Source organism: Drosophila sechellia, chromosome X (genome assembly GCF_004382195.2).
Source record: "Drosophila sechellia strain sech25 chromosome X, ASM438219v1, whole genome shotgun sequence".
NCBI classification, from domain to species: Eukaryota; Metazoa; Arthropoda; class Insecta; order Diptera; family Drosophilidae; genus Drosophila; species Drosophila sechellia.
Window position 1 is genome coordinate 6268453 of NC_045954.1, and position 15166 is coordinate 6283618.

Sequence of the window (15166 nt, forward strand, 5' to 3'; positions counted from 1 at the left end):
AAAGAGCTGGGAGCATGGGAGCAGGGGGAGTGGAAAGAGGAAAGAATATGGGAGACGAAAATATGAGGAACTTTTCCTGAAAATAGTCGGCTCGCCCGTTAGAAATGTGTGTGTGCTTAAATAATTTATAATTATAAATAGCAACGCGTGTTGCAAGAGGAAGAGCGGGGGCGTTTTTCGAACATGTTGGAAGTCAGTTTTTGAAAACGAAAATTTCCCATGCCGCTGACCAAATTTGGTCAAATTGATATAAACAACTACATATTTCATTCAGCTAAAGAGTGAGAGAAACAGTATATGGCAAACGGAGAGCAATGTTTTATTATTTGGCTATTTGCGTTGTTTTTCATCTTCGCTGTGCTTTTTTTTTTCATCATCAAAAATTGCAGGCAGGCCAACGCGGCGTATACTTAATTGCACTCAATATATCTATAAAGGCATTTACTACACACATATGTATGTGCATCAATATTTGCCATCAATTCAGGGGTCTATAAACGCTTTTAGCTGATTTATCTGATGTGCTGTTCGCCAGCACAAAGAGAAATTTTATTGCCAGATTTTCTTTTTGGGGGCAATTAAAATGAATTTTCGCCATAAATTCGCTGATAACATTTTTATTTTGATGTCGTTCAATATCAATGAACTCTTAGGGGAACGGCTTAATGGTGGCCGAGATTTTCAATGCTTTTCAGAGCAAAGAAGTAGAAAATGCTTCGAAAATTCATTTCCATATATGATCAAACCTCTTAGAGTAAATATAAAATAAAAAATGGAAAAAAAACAAATTAATTTAAATAATTAATTTTCAATTAATTTTTAGTACTTTTTAAAAACAAAGAAGCTACATTCCCCGTTGTTGTTGCTTTACCTTTGGTCAACGTGTCGTATGCGCACTTTGTATATCGTATACTTGGGCATATTACGCATACGACAGGTATGCAATGACATTGATCAACTGCTGGCGGAAGCTGCAGGGGGTATCGGGACAAGCAAATGCACTCGAAATCACGACTAAGGACACAGTGTACTGACAAATTGATCTTGCGGTTTTCTGCCTTATCACGGCCATCGATCGACGGAGATGCCACCAACACCAAATTCTGTTGGCAACTCTTGGCAAGTGAATAATTGCGCTGGCTGGCGTGGATTCTGTGGCCGGCGAATGTGCTCATCGTGCTTTATTTAGCCAGGTCCAAACAGCTGGCGTTTGTTTCTCACCCACACACAAAAATCAAATGAAATTTTCCGGTTGATAAACAAAAAGAAAAACAACAAGAAACGGAAAAGAATCGAACGCTTGCTGATCTCGACCAAATCTTCTGCTCTCGCTTTTAGGTGAAGACCACGCGGATAACCAACACCTACAGCAAGTCCGGCAATAGCACCAGCACCACCAATAACACCAGCAACACCACCAACAAGGTCAGCAGCTCCTCAGCACCAGTTACACGTACAACTTGTGACATTGAGGAGATTTGGGACGAGCAAGTGCTCAAGCAATTGGTGAGTAGAACCCTGAAATCAGTTATCCAACGTTTAACGAACAATTATCCTCGAACTCTTGCAGCTGGAACAGGCGTCCACCTACGAGGAGCGTCGCAAGATCCGTGCACGTCTACGCGAACTTATGGCGGAACGCGAAGGTGAGTGCTTCTATTATTTCCACAACTCCGTAATGTTCCCCAACCGAAATAAAAAGCCAGCGGATTAGCTCAACACCTCTTCAACAGCGGAGACGACCAAGATCTCCACATGGACACGCAGTGATATCGAGGCAGACCCGTCTCTATATATTGTGTTCTGTATCTGTATCTTGTAGATAATGCGCACAGCAACTAGCTAGGCAGGAAATTTGAAGTCGGTAGGATCAAAGTTAAGCCGTTTATCCGATTTTCCTCGGTTATCATTAGTCTTCAGGTACTGAACCACCCAGCGTTTTGATGTTGGTCATGTCCATTGCTCCTCCCCAGTCGATGAACATATATCGTCTCCTCGTCGCGTTGCACACATCGTTATCGTTAAAGTGCTATCGTTACTTTGTTGTACTATCTATCGTTCAATGTTGTCGTCGTTCAGTGAAAGTCTCACGTCGAAGACCCACATAAAATTGGAATCGATCCATTGTACGCCAAAAACAAGTCACCGATACACCAATTCTGTGATCGTTTATTTGATCGATTTGTTTCGATGCTTGGAAGATTGAATACGACCGAATGGAGAATAAGTTTATTGTCCTAAAGCAGTTGCAACTTTGTGGTCTAACTGTTTTAGATTCTCTTGAATATTCCACCATTTTGAAATATTTAATCAACTGAGCAGGTTTTGTTTCCCACTCCAGTTTTTTTTCTTGCTTGATTGCGTTCTCGTTGGGAATCTTAAGCATTTCCACCACTTTTTCTATCTTTCTATCTATCTCTCCTTTATCTCTTAACTTTCTTCGCTGCGGCGAGCAGAGCAAAAGAATTTAAAGCAGGCGCCGAAGGAGGAAAAGGAAGAGGAGGAAAGCAGCGCCAGCGAGTATGAGGAGATCATCGAGGAGGTAACCGACTACAGTGACGAGGAGGAGGAAGTTCCGCCCAAAAAGGAGGAGCCCAAGAAAGAGGTCACCAAGAAGGAGGTGACCAAAAAAGAGGTCACCAAACAACAAGAGGAAATCCAACAGAAAGCGGTGAAAAAGGTGGAAAAGACGGAGACCAAGACTAGCCAAGCCACCGAAAGTGTTAGCAAAAAGTTGGCCAAAGTTGAGCTCGCCAGTAGCAGCAGCTCCTCGACCACAGACGGTGTTCAGGTTCAGGGTGAGTCCCTGCCAGCAAAAGCCACGAAAACAGGAGGCACAGGAGCAGCAGGACCAGTCAGCAGCAGTAGCATAGGTAGTAAGAAATCCAGTAGTCTTAGCAGTAGCCAGGTTAGCACAGTGGTTAGGGCCAGGGATAAAGCCAAGCCGGAAATGATGCCAGTCGCAGGAACGGGCTCGGGATCCGAGTCTGTACCGGGTTCTGGAGCACCCAACACAGGCAGTCGCTTGAGCGTGCCCTCGAAAGAGGATTCCGGCACGGAAAGCGGCGAGGATTTGCGTTTGCTGGCCGCGGGATTGCGTGACACCTTGCAACAGCAGAGTGGTAGCGATGCCAGCGAAGCGAATCGCAGCCTGGTCGAAGAAGTGACCGATGCCCTCAGCCGCCTAGAGAACAGCCTTAAACAAGGCAAGGAGCTAGCCGTTGATGGGGGTCAACGGCAGGCTCTGCTCGGCCTGGTGGCCCGCCTCCAGAGTGGACTCAGTGCGCCCGAAAAGTTGGCCGAGGATCGAAAGCCTGGCGAAAGTCAAAAGGAAGCCGAAGCCGGTAGTCCGGAACCGGATGGGGATAGTCGGCAATCTCGATTCGCAAAACGTCGACAGCGTAACAATAGGCACACAGTTGGTGTCAGTCGAGAGGAACTTGCCGACGCCCGACGGTACATGGAGGACATGTTGATCCTGGAGGGCAAGGACTTTGCGCTGAGCAAAACACCAAGCTCGAGTGCAGTGCCAGTTCAACTCTACCGTCCCAATCAGTTTGTGGCACAACCACAGCAACCGCAGTCCGTCAATAATCAGCCCAATGCCACGCAGGCACTTCCCACCCAGAATCAATCGCAACTAAGACCCAATACCACCAACAGACGGCCACTTTCCGGTGATTATGCCGTCAGCTTTGCCAGCTACGAGGCGAATCAGAATTCACAGAACTCTAGTCCAGAGGGCAATGGAAACTCCGCCAGCAATTCGCAATCCAATTCGAATTCCAGCTCGAATTCCAGTCGATTTGGTGGCGGGAAGAAGCACCTAATGAAGCGAGCCAACACCATCGATATACCCAAGGCAAAGGCCAAGTATATGGCGGACTGTGATTCCGATTCGGATCTGGAAGATGATCACGGTCCACATTTGGGTCTGAAGCGAGCGGTGCAGGTGAGTGTCAAGCGCCGCGTTCACAATGCAGTGCCACCGTTTGAACCAAAAACTGAGAACGATCACAAGTTCCTGGCCTTTATCAACAAGCAAAGTCATCAGACTGGTTTGGGTTGGAGCGGTGGTGGTGCCAGAAGTGTCTCGAATTGGACCCACAAGTTTGGTAACATCAAGCACACCTTTGAGACAGGAGCTGCGGCCACGGTGACCAAGGGTAAGCCACCACCAGTGCCTGGTCATGTGCCGGGTTGGGCAAAGCAAGAGCAGCTGCATCATCAGCAATTGCAGCGAGAGCAAATGCAGCGTGAGCAGATGCAACGTGAGCAGTATCAAAGGGAGCAGAGGCAGCGAGAGCAGAGGGAGTTGCGAGAGCAACTTCAAAGGGAACAATACCAGCGGGAGCAGAGCCAGCGAGATCAGAACCAACGGGAGCTTTCCAAACGTGAACAATTCCAGCGCGAGCAGCTCCAACGAGAGCAACTCCAACGCGAGCAGCTGCAACGAGAGAAACTGCAGCGCGAACAACTCCAAAGAGAGCAACTCCAGCGGGAACAACTACAAAGAGAGCAGCTCCAGAGAGAGCAGCTGCAACGAGAACAACTCCAGCGAGAGCAACTGCAGCGCGATCAATTGCAGCTCCAACACCAACAGCAAGCTGCTGCCGCCGTTCAAATTGAGCGGCAACGTCGCCAGGAATTGGAGAGGCAGTTGCGGCTCGAGCAGGAGGCACGCTTCGAACGTGAGGAACTCACTCGTCTGGAGCGCGAATACTACGAACAGCAATTGCAGCGACAACAGGTGGAAAGGCAGCAGCAATTGGACAGGCAACGCCAACAACAGGAGCAGCTGGAGCGACAGAGGCGACAGGAGATGGAACTACGTCTCCAGCAACAGCGCGAACAAGCTGCCCAAGTCAATAACTTTATACACGCACCCCAGTCTGTCTTTCGACCCATTGAAAACGAAACGCAACCGCAACCGGGTATTTACAAGCCAATAGCTCAAAAATCTCAGCCCAATCCAGCCGTTTGGAAACCACCAACGCAGCAATCACAACCACCACAGCAATCGCAGCAACATTTGCAGGCAAGATCGGCTACTACATATAGCAATACCCCCTCACCATCCTCAACAGCCACCTCACCCATCGGATTGCCGTGGGTGGCCAAACCCAAGGTGGACAATAGCGATTTTCGACGCAAAGCGCACCACTTTGAAGAGAGGTCCTTGAGGGATAACATCGAACAACAACACCAGCCAACGTATCCCAATGGCAACAATGGTTATCTGCAGCGTCACAATTCCCTGCGCTCGAAAGCACCAGCATTGAGTGAGTTTAAGAAGAGGCCATCCCTGCCGAATGCCATGGACCCGGGAACAGCTGCACCACCGCGACAGGTGTATCAAGCACCACCGCCGCCCACAAATATCTCATTTACGTACGCCGATTTCCCGCCAGTGCGACGTCCACAAGGTGCTAGTGCTCACAACTACAGGAGTCAACCTTGCCTAACAAGTGCTGTGGATCAAGCCGAGGCATTGACCAACCCCCTGGGTGCACCTTTGGTGCTCACAAGCTCAAATCCCACTTATCTGCCACCACCTGGAAGCAGAAGATTCGACTACATCAGCAGTCCAGTCGATGTGGATGTGGATAGTCCACCCAATAGTCCCACGAGCTTCATGACCATGCCCAATCCCACTTTGATGACGGACAACACGGACGATGATCTCGATCTGGATTCGGATAACAATATGCTGGAGTACCGGGCCGAAACAAAGGTGATGGGAAAGCCACGCAGCCAAACGGCAGTCAGGGTGGCGGACAGAAGAAACGCTCACATGAGTGACGATGAGGTCTATGGAAAGAACTCAAGGGCAGCCAAGTCCTTGCTCTACACGATGAAGCAGCTTGGAGGCGGTCCTGGCAATGCCTCAGTTGGCAATAGCGGCCAAAGGAGGCAACCACTAACGGCTCCAAGTTCGCCAAAATCAGGTTGCCTTTCGCCCGATGGCCGGCAGTATCAGGCGCCACTGGTGGAACCCCTCTTCCCGCAACTGAGCACATTTGAGCCCAAACGTCAGCCGCAGTTCGCGAATTCGCCCATGTCGACGCCGCCTGCTGTTAGCATGCCCTCGATAAACTATCAAGCAAATCCCACGTACACACCACCCAGAAGCAATCAGAGTACCAACTCCTATTTGGGTGAGACCAACACCTCCTATGTGGTCACCTATCCCTTGGACGATTCCGGTGATGAACACGAACCGGAATCGATGGCCACATCGGTGAGCCAGCGATTGCGTCGCACTTCGGAACACTCGAATGCCAGCTCCTCGCTGTCGTTGGGCAGCACCAGTTGGACAGCGAATCCGGTGCATAACACAGTTCCCAGTGTACCGCTGGGTTCCTCCATGGGTCCTCCAGTGGATCGCAGCACTAAGCCGCAAGTTAGTCAGCCTCAGCAGGTTGCTCAGAAGCAACAGCCGGTTACCCAGCAGGTTCCGCAGCAGTTACCAAAGCAATTACCCCAACAGATTCCCCAACAGTTGCCAAAGCAGTTACCCCAGCAAATTCCACAACAGTTACCTCAACAATTGCCGCAACAGCTACCAAAACAGTTGCCTCAGCAGATCCCTCCACAATTGCCCAACCAATTACCGCAACAGATCCCGCAGCCACAGTTACCTCAACAACTGACCAACAATCTGCCCAGACATGCACCGAAGCTGAGTTCGCGTAGTCATACCATCCAGGGAGACTCCGGCTACGAGAATCGTCCTCTGCAGAATCGCGTAATGTCCCAGCAAACCCTTAACTCCAGCATTATTACCAGCAACAACCACACCACCGTTCAGAAACAGCAAAAGGAGCAGCACATCAACGAGTTGCGCCGCAAGAGTTTGGGCAACGTCCTGGAGAGCAGTCAAAGGAGCACGTACTTCGAACAGGAGTACAAGTCTTCGGCACCACCCGATACGCCGGATATAGTGAAATCATCGCTGCCCAAGGAGGATGCACCACTACTGAAGAAATTTGGGCCACCACAGCGTCATCACTACATGCCCAATTCGTACCAGAGTCCGCAACTGAATAAGCAGGGCAATAGCAGTAGCACCACCACCGGCAGTACCACAGTAAGGAGCACCACCGTGGTGCAACAGCAACACCAGCAGCAGCAGCATCAGCAAATCAAGCCGAGTATTGTGGAAACCCCGGCGACACCACAGCCACAAGTTCCGCCCGAAGACGAGATACCCCACAACATAGTGTTCAACAACGTGAGCGCCTTTACATCGATGAGCAGGCGAAATCACGAGGAGGACTCTCACCAGGGTACGCAATCGGGTTCCAGGGTGAACCGATTGAGCAAGTGCGATTCGTGGAACCAAATCTGCCAGCTGCAACAGACGGCGGGTCCAAGTCCGGCCAAGTACAACCAGCCCGGTTCTCCCGGCGAACTGAGACGCACCAAATCCGGACACTCACTCGCCGTGCCCAAGCTCTACGAAGCCGGCATTGATAAGGCCCAGGTCAGCGAAAAACAGCGAACGGTGGCTGCCTACTTCTCCGGTCAAAAGTCACCGACTGGCGGCCAAGTGGAGGAGTTACGAACATCGATGACGACGTCGACCTCAAGCCGAAAATCGGCCATTAATCGCACGAAAACGAGTGAAAAACTTTCGGCGGCAGCTCGAAAATCATTGAGTTCGCTGACCACCACATCGAATGGTAACGTTTCCACCGCCGGTTTGGGCATAGTGGTGCGTGGTGGTGGCGGTGGTGGTGCACTCAGTCGCAGTGCCACCATGCCGCACATCGCGAATCTCAATCTGCTGGACGAGAGCAATGTGGAGGATGCCTTCGAGCAGCTAATGATGGGTGCCTAAAATACCATTCAAATAATCAATAAATAACAAACAGTCCAGCCAACCACTCAACCACTCAAGCCAACAATTTAACCCACCCAAAAGAAAATATATGAAAGAACAATCGCATTGAGGCATTCCAGTTCGAAACTGGATGAGAACATGATAAAAATAATCTCAATAATCTATAATAAACAAGAAACAAAATGAATTATGAAGATATACGAAATCGAAATCGAAAAATCGACATCGAAACGGAATGATAACTGTAACATGTAACGGCAACTGTACTGATTAATGTTTACTGATTTACTCAAGCGCTACTGTTGAGCCTAGGATTAGCTTTGTTTTAGTCAAACCCACCACCCAGAACCCCCACCCACTTTTCCCCTGTTCGAATCGAGCTAGTGACAAAGCAGTTAGAAAATCGCAGTTGGATATAAAGAGACAGCTTTTGAAAATTGAGGGACCACAGGCGGTTTCTTACTTTTTTTTGTTGAATTCAATTCAATTTTCAAAACACTTAACTCACAAACACGCTCCAATCGCGACAATAAAGAGATTAAATAAAAAATTCAAATGAAAATGTTTGCTGCACTGCGTCCCAATGAAGCCCCAAACAACAACAACAACAATAAGCAACAATAGCAACAAAAGCAACAACTTGATCAATATTCCGAGATTTGTGAGTTGATAACGAAAGAAATATCAGATGTACAGAATGCTAGCCCCCCATTATCCTGTTTTTGCCAGCGCCCCTGCCCCGCCTTGTACTACCAACAAAAAAAAAAAAAGATAATAAGTTTATAAAATATTGCTATACCGCCCAGCAGCAGCCTAACAGCATAAAAACCACACACATCATACGAAAACATACAGTTGTTACGAAAAATAATAGTATTATTAGTATAACTTCGAAATTCGAAAAGGAAAAACTTACAAAAACAGTGAAAATACATAGTTTTTTTTATTTACCTACTGATGTCCAACCTCATATTTATACTTTAAACAAATTTCTAGAGTTATTTAATGCTATTTATTGTCGGACAACTGTATGCGCCGTATGTGTGTGTGTTTTTCTTGTACATATTTGTTTTGCCTGAAAGTTTTTATTCAGCCAAGTGTGGAAATGTAAAAATGCGTCGATTTTTAGCGCTTATTCCCCAATTTACTCCCCCGTTACGTTGCGTTACGTTACGTTCTGTTACGTTCTGTTACGTTTTGCTCGTTCGTTAGTTGGCTGATTGATTTGACTGATTGATTGATTGACTGGTTGATTGGTTGGTTGGTTGGTCCAGCAAGGATTCGAATAAAGCATACACAAAAATTGAAAAAAGAAAACGGAAGCGGCAAAAAGAAACCCCCATGTTGTCCCTCCTTTTTTAATCGACTGTTTCTCTCTCTGTCGTCCTTTTGTACATATGTATTTATCTTATTTTTTTTTTTTTTGTTAACACCCCAGTAAACAGATGAGATGAGGAAACAGTGTTTTTCGTTTAATTTAATGATCAGTTCTTTTTTTTTTGTCTACACATATATTTTGTCGATCTGCTGATCTGCTCCTGTTCCCTGTCCCTCGATTTAAAGCATGCCGTTCATTGATTTTTAGCTCTAATTGTAAATACTTTTTGTGCATGAGTTTTTATACATTCATAACTACACAGATGCAAAATGGGCGCAGTTCTAAGCGCACAAATGAACATAAAATTGAGCTTAAATGGCAAATTATGTATGTATTTGCATTCAAATTGTAAATACTTTGTATGCATTTGCTTACAAGCTCGAAACATTTGATTTTTCTCTGTGTATTGAAAAACCAAGTACATGAATACACCCATGGACAGCAGAAGCTATACCACCACCACCACCACCGCCGCCACAGTCATGTCCACACCATTAGCGACGATTTCTGATTGTCTCGTTGTGTGATTACCGTAGCGCGTTTTCCTTTCGTTGGGAATACCAAACCGCAGACACTGGGAAAGAAAATGATGCCCGTTTGTGTGTGCGGCAGCTTAAACATTGCCAATTTGTTTTTGACTTTTTGTGTGTAGTAGCTGATATCATATAACCAAAGAAAACAAACATATTTTTGTGCTGTTTTTCGAACCGTTGCCGTAGTGTGTAATTTTGTTGCTTGCCCAGAGATACAAAACTCAATAACCCAATAGAATTGTTGATTACCCGATTGATATTTTTTTTGTGTAATTGATTTTGTGCATGCCCCAAAACTAATCAATGTAATTTGTTTGCTTCTCTTTTTTCTTCCACCCGCTGCAAAAAAAAATGAAAAAAAAAAAAAACGAAAAACCAAAACCGCATCCCTAAAAAACTCTATTCACACAGCAGCCCAGCACAAGAGCTCCTCGTCCAGCGAACAGCGAACGGAAACCAAGTCCAAGGATGGCGGTGCCACTGTGACCACAACGACAACAAAGGGTGAGTTCAATGGATGCGGCATCTAAGACACGGATTGACCAGGATACCTTCCATTTCCGCAGTTACCACACGCACTGTCAGCGGAAGTGCTGCCTCCAAAAACATCTCACCCTTGGCTAAATTCAAGCAGCTGGACAAACAGGCAGCCGCCCAGCAGGCGCAAAAGTAAGTCATTCACCCAGCTCCCCCACCGATTATTCTGATTATTCCATATATACATATATATATATATATATATACATACATATATCGACACACATGTGGTAGCGAGGGCATGAATACTATACACACGAGTCAACATTTGTGCAGGTCACTCATTCGTTGAGAAAGTTAATGGAGAAGCAAGCTGTGCAAGCAGTTCAACAAGTTAGCACCTATAAACCTATAGGTCTTATTGAAATCTATTAAAATCAGATTGCTTCTCCTAAATTTTCTTGTACTCACTCAAATAATTCAATTGGTTATCGGAGGACATCGCACACTCACACAATCAAAACAATCACAATCCTCACCGCCCCCTAACACACATATACATATACGATTTCTGGTGTTGGTTCTCTATGGAAGTGTGTTGTAGTATTGTCTATCCCCTCCAGAACATAAAAAAAACATAAAATTGATAAGAAAGATTTAGGAAGATGAAAAGTGATTTCGCTTTTGTACATAGACCAACCAACTGTATTCCTGTTCTTTAGTTAGCCTTTGGAAACTGGACTTGATCTACCCTCCCTCACTGCTCTCCCGACTATCTCTATTACTTTATGTTTTTCGTTTTTGTTTCGGCAATCGAATAATGCCACAAAAAAAACCCAAAACCAAATCCAAAAGTATCCGTTGTCAGAAAATCAAAAACATCGCGTTAGATGTTCCATTGCCAAGTATTTTTGGTATTCCAATAATTGTTGTTGTTGTTTCTTGCTAACACAAAGAATATATATATATGAATACACACATACACATGTACACAAAAATACAGAGAAAAAAACCAAGAACACTTAACACATCCGAACTAAAAAATCAAACAATGAACACACGAAACAAATAAATTTGCAAACAAATCAGAAATTAAGAACAACATGAAGATGAACCGATTTTGTGTGAGTTTCGCTAAACCGTCTGCAATCCTCCAACCTTGACTCATTTGTTCAGATCATCTCCAACAACAAGCACACCCACGACCCCCGGCGGTTCGGCACAACCGTTGTTCAAATTTACCGATCCGGCATTAAATGCGCGCGCCGCCACTGTCAAGGATCAACTTCTGCAGTGGTGTAAGCATAAAACGCAGGAATATGAGGTATCCAAAACCTAAACCAATCAAAAAAAAAAAAAAAAAAAAACCTAAGACCAAGCAAGCCCTAAAAGTTTAAATGAAATGCCGAAGACACAGCCAATATTTGTTGCCCTTGCCATTCTTTGTTAATTATTTATAGCAGCTGAGGTCAAAATTGTGCTGTAAAAATGACGAAACATTTGAAAGAAATTAATACAAAAATGTTGTTTTCTTAAACGACTTTTAATGTTATCGTTTTTATCGTTGCTATTGATCGAATTTTTAGCCATATCGATGTTATTTTGACCTCAACAGCCAGAAAGCCTAGTTTATAGCATCTTTTCTTTAGTTATGCCGTTCGTTTTGATGATATTATTTTAGTTTTGCCATATTTAACAAGCAATCTAACGACAAAACCAAGAACAATCCAAGCAACAAACAAAATAAACAAAAGCAAAAACATCTAACAGCGCCTAACTTTGGCTGAGCCTGAAAGCTTTCTTCAAAACTCATACACACAGACACACACACACACGCTCACACTCCCACACGAACACAACGCACGAAAATGATGTAGGAAATTGAAGGACGATTGTCATTTCCGTTTCCGTGCTAACGCTTTTTGCTGCCGATATTTATCGATCACCGCTTACCGTTCTTTTTTGGCCACTTCGCTTAATCGCTAGAGTTATCGCCGCTGTTGTTGTTATTGTTTCGATTTAGCTGATCCTAGTCTTACCCACTTACCAGCTGCTTAGTAAGTCTTAGTTAGTAACGGAGGCTGGAATCTCAAACTAAATGCTTTTTGCTTTTGCTCAAGGGCCATAATAATAAAAAATGAATATCAAGTATCAATCAACCATCTCAAAAAGAATGCGCTCGCTTATTACCGACCCCAACCGATCTTATCGTTGAGTACACAACTGTATGTGTGTTGTTTCGCAGAACGTCCAAATAAACAACTTTAGCTCGAGCTGGTCAGACGGCCTGGCCTTTTGTGCGCTGATACACCATTTCTTGCCAGATGCATTTGATTACACCACACTAACCAAGCAGACGCGACGACACAATTTCGAGCTGGCCTTCAGCGTTGCTGAGTAAGTACACGCACCGTGGGATGCGCCCAAATGTATGCTATATATATATGTAATTTCTTTGCTAACATTCCTGAACAACTTGCAGTGAGAAGGCTGGCATTGCACCACTGCTGGATGTGGAGGACATGGTGGAGATGAGTCGTCCTGACTGGAAGTGCGTATTCGTCTACGTGCAGAGCATATATCGCCGATTCCGGAATTGTCAGTGAGTAGAATTAGAGCAACCATCGAAGCAGCAGCAGCAGCACAGTCCAAATCCAGATCCAAATCCAAGTCAACTCAACGGCAACAGCAGAAACTCATTAAATTTTAAGCATACACCATATATGTACACATACCCTTTGGCATTTTGTGTTTAGACACACCCCATGAATACCCCATAAACCATTTGAATTCATAATAATCTATAATAATCCTACGCCTATGTGGCAGCCACTCAAGAATCCGTCATCCTGCGAATATCTAATTGTATAATCGGCATTATATGTATTGTATATTCTTCAACTGAAGCGCAAATGGCTCGTCGAACGTGAACAGCCGACTCTTTGTACGTTTTTTTGTGTTTGTTTTACCCCTTTTTTACTATTATATTACGATTACGCATTATTATTTGTTATTATCGAACTTGAAGCAGAATCTATGCAAATAATTGTTGAATTATATATTTTTTTTGTCATAATTTTAATTGCGGAGAGAGAACATGCAGAGCAGTTACTAACCCCTGTCCGGCGGTCATCGACAATGGATTTAGTCCCGATGCCGTCGCTCACATTGATGAACTACTGTAATAATACACATATATTCTATGTACGTACGTGTAACGAGAACGAAACATTTACTAACCGATGCCAATGAAATGGCCGCAAAGAAATAATAAAAAAAAAAAATGAAACCCAAGCAAAGTGTGTTTTATATAGGTTTTTCAAAATGAACAAAAAAATGCTATTCAGCAAGCCGTTTGTTTCTTGGCAGCAAATCGCAAGTGAAGTTTGCTCAGAAATTTGGTAAAAGTCTAACGTTCAAGTTCTATGTAGTATGTTGCAGAAAAATTCGTTGTAAAAATTTGTTTTCTCAAAATTTGGTTGTACGCTCTCAAGTGGACAAACACCCCCAACCGCCGCCAATCAGTTCTCCCGATCATTGCAAGCAGTGCAGGCGTCACGCAATAGCCGTTGCTCTCACGCAACAACATCTGTGTACCCCAGCAATATGTCGCATCATCAACACGTTCTTTCCGAGGCCGCTGCCCTCCGTCTGATTAACGGTCTGGAGGCAGCCGCCAATGCCACACCCCTCGGCGCTCAGCCGCATCAGTCCGCGGCAGCTGAAGCCATCTGCTCGTCACAAATCTTTGCATCGGCCCATCGCATGGCCAGTGGCACGCCCACTGCATCCATGGCAGCCCTGGAAATATCCTCAGCACGGCAACGGATGCTGCCACAGATACCGCGAAGTCCCCTACAGGAGAGCCTCCATTCGGCGAACGAGAGCGGCAACTCGTGCCGCATCTGCCGCTGGAACCACAACGACATGGAGATCATCAAGTGTCCGTGCAACTGCAAGGGCAGCGTGGTAAGTGTGGTTCCTTTGGATCTTCTATTGCCGCTGACAAGGGCGCTAGTTCGTGGGAATGCTCCTCCCGATGCCGACACCAGTTTCCAGCATTGATAGCATTGTTAAGCCGAAAGGACATCCATTCGAACTGGTGTCCTTGGGCTACGGAGGATTGTCTCCTTGGGCTTACGGCATTTAGGTGATCCTTGCAGGGCTACATCCACCTAAAGTGCTTGAAGCGCTGGATCATGCACAGGCGGGATAATCGCTGCGAGATCTGCAATGCGGTCTTTGACATCGCGGAGGAGCGGGCCAGTCTGAAGCAGATGATCCGAACCTTCTGCTGCGGCCGTTGTTGCGGCCTGATTGTGAAGCATCTGCTATTTAGCGCCTCGCTTATGCCACTAGCCCATGTCATATTGCAGCAGGTGAGTGTTTCAACGTGGCACTGGATTCACGGGATTTCTATAAAGATCACAATCTTGATCACAGGTGCTACAGTGCATGGATAATATGAATCAGGGCAACACCGATCAGTTCACCGTTCAGGAGGTGTTTGTCGCCTCCTGCGCGCTCCTGACCTCCAGTGCACTGTTCTTCCACTTCTTTGAGTTTGTCACCACACGGTTCATGCTCATCCGGAACATTCTGAGCCACTGGTGGATGTTTGGCAGCACCTCCGACTATGAACTGGTGGAGATCGAGGATGATTCCATCGATTTTTTCGATGATTAGACAATGATATGGACTGATAATAAGAACTGATAATGGAAGGCAGAGCAGTCTTACAATAACCTAATGTTTACAATTAATAAAATTATTAAAGTATTTCATTTATTTTCTTCAGCTTTGGGTTTTTTTTGTTTTAAGTAAGCTATCGCGGCGAACCGCCAAAAAATACATACATATGTATTTCAGTATTATTTTCAGTATTTCACTATGCTAGCACGGTAACATTGCGATAAATATGCAATCTATCGG

The 15166-nt window shown here is 45.4% G+C and overlaps 2 protein-coding genes across 16 annotated transcripts in view; both read left to right on the forward strand.

The window, feature by feature from the left end:
* The window catches only part of LOC6612256 (uncharacterized protein DDB_G0284459), a 39176-nt gene extending 25648 nt beyond the window's left edge, over positions 1-13528 (forward strand). For 4 of the 15 annotated variants that reach the window (XM_032724286.1, XM_032724283.1, XM_032724290.1 and 1 more), the window contains 7 exons: positions 1339-1506; positions 1571-1646; positions 10169-10261; positions 10324-10426; positions 11411-11558; positions 12480-12631; positions 12717-13528. In XM_032724286.1, coding sequence (XP_032580177.1) covers positions 1339-1506; positions 1571-1646; positions 10169-10261; positions 10324-10426; positions 11411-11558; positions 12480-12631; positions 12717-12840 — 864 coding nt within the window. In that variant the 3' untranslated portion in view covers positions 12841-13528. Of the gene's footprint in view, positions 1-1338; positions 1507-1570; positions 1647-1822; positions 1921-2456; positions 7844-10168; positions 10262-10323; positions 10427-11410; positions 11559-12479; positions 12632-12716 lie in introns of those variants that run through there. The other 11 variants (XM_032724288.1, XM_032724281.1, XM_032724289.1 and 8 more) reach the window with 8 other exon arrangements.
* A 70-nt stretch (positions 13529-13598) lies between these two features.
* On the forward strand, positions 13599-15031 carry LOC6612255. Its single transcript, XM_002036731.2, has 3 exons — positions 13599-14203; positions 14398-14613; positions 14678-15031. The coding sequence occupies exons 1-3, from the start codon at positions 13841-13843 to the stop codon at positions 14918-14920; spliced, it is 822 nt and encodes a 273-aa protein (XP_002036767.1). The 5' UTR covers positions 13599-13840; the 3' UTR covers positions 14921-15031.
* The last annotated feature ends 135 nt before the right edge of the window (positions 15032-15166 follow it).